Raw genomic sequence first — 1,467 nt, forward strand, 5'->3', positions numbered from 1 at the left:
ATAATTATTACTGTTTGTGCTTCCTAAAAATTATTTATAATTTAATTTATCAAATATAGATATTATTACAATTTTTAAAAAGTTATTTTATAAAAACTAACTTTCATAAACTAATTTTGAAAAATAGATTTTTTATTAGTATATATAGTAAATGCTTAATGATCTAATAACTGTATGTTAAAAAGTTATAGATATAGGATCATCCATATATATATGTTTTTTTTTAAACATTAATTTGTTAATGATAATTATTAGTGTATGTTTAATTAAATACATTGACATTATTGTTGACGCCGGTGTTAAAAAAATAAGTATGTCACATTATGTATATAAATAATACAATAAATTTACACAAAATATGAATTGTACATTTTACTAAAAGTTTTTATAAAAGTTTAATAACGTATTAAAATTGAAGTTTGAATAGGAATGAGTAAAAACGATGATTATTATTAGCAGGATATATATTCCATAAAGATAATTATTAATGGATCCTAGGTTTTATCTTCAAAATCAAAAGCAGTACGTAATTTAAGATTCGCCTGAGGTTATGGGAAAATTCCAAAGAGGTGTTAGTGGCATTTCCTGTATATATAAAATGGAGGAGCGGCCTGCTAAAAATAAGTTGAGAGACACACAATAAGTTAAATTAAAGAAGCATCAAATATGGGTGAGTATTCATCAAGAAGCGGTGATGTTGCTATCTCTGTAACTAGTAAGGAGGAAGCAGGAGGAGGTGGGACCTGCAAAACAGGCAAATATTTTCTTCTGTTTCAGAAGGTACTAGTAGGATGATGTAGTTAATTAATGATTAATAATTAATTAAGATGGAATAATGTGAATGTGAATGGAATGAAAGTGCAGATGGTGGCGGAGTTGGTGGGGACGTATTTCTTGATATTTACAGGGTGCGCAGCGATTGCGGTGAACAACGACTACGGGAAGCAAATAACGCTTCTTGGAATTGCAACTGTTTGGGGATTGGTTGTCATGGTCATCGTTTACTCCGTTGGTCATGTCTCTGGGGCCCATCTCAACCCTGCCGTCACTATTGCTTTTGCCTCCATCACAAAGTTTCCACTCACTCAGGTAAACCTTCAACTTTCCAATTTTTCCATTAACGGCGACTTCCATTACCATTTCAATTACCACCTTTTCAATGTGTTAATAGTCTTTGCCAACAATATTATGAAATGTGAGGATAGGTAAGGTATAAACACATTTTCTGTTAATTAATTTATTGCAAAATGCTTCAGAATTGTTAAAATTTATTGTTTTGAGTTAATAATTAATATTTAAAAGTATGAAATAAAATATAAAATAATATTATATAATCAACAAATATTATTATTTTTTATCAGTATTTGATTAACAATAATTTATACTTATATTTATAAATGTTTGTATAAATATATAATTTATATCTATATTTACTAAAATTTTATACATATAAATCAATATAATTTA

The 1,467-nt window shown here is 27.5% G+C and overlaps 1 protein-coding gene across 1 annotated transcript in view; it reads left to right on the forward strand.

The window, feature by feature from the left end:
- The first annotated feature begins 483 nt into the window (after window positions 1-483).
- The window catches only part of LOC107482168 (nodulin-26), a 4,239-nt gene continuing 3,255 nt past the window's right edge, over window positions 484-1,467 (forward strand). The window contains exons 1-2 of the mRNA XM_016102566.3: window positions 484-780; window positions 865-1,089. Of these exons, the coding sequence (XP_015958052.1) occupies window positions 667-780; window positions 865-1,089 (339 nt within the window). The 5' untranslated portion in view covers window positions 484-666. The remainder of the gene's footprint in view (window positions 781-864; window positions 1,090-1,467) is intronic.

This window comes from Arachis duranensis, chromosome 3 (assembly GCF_000817695.3).
Source record: "Arachis duranensis cultivar V14167 chromosome 3, aradu.V14167.gnm2.J7QH, whole genome shotgun sequence".
Classification (NCBI taxonomy): domain Eukaryota; kingdom Viridiplantae; phylum Streptophyta; class Magnoliopsida; order Fabales; family Fabaceae; genus Arachis; species Arachis duranensis.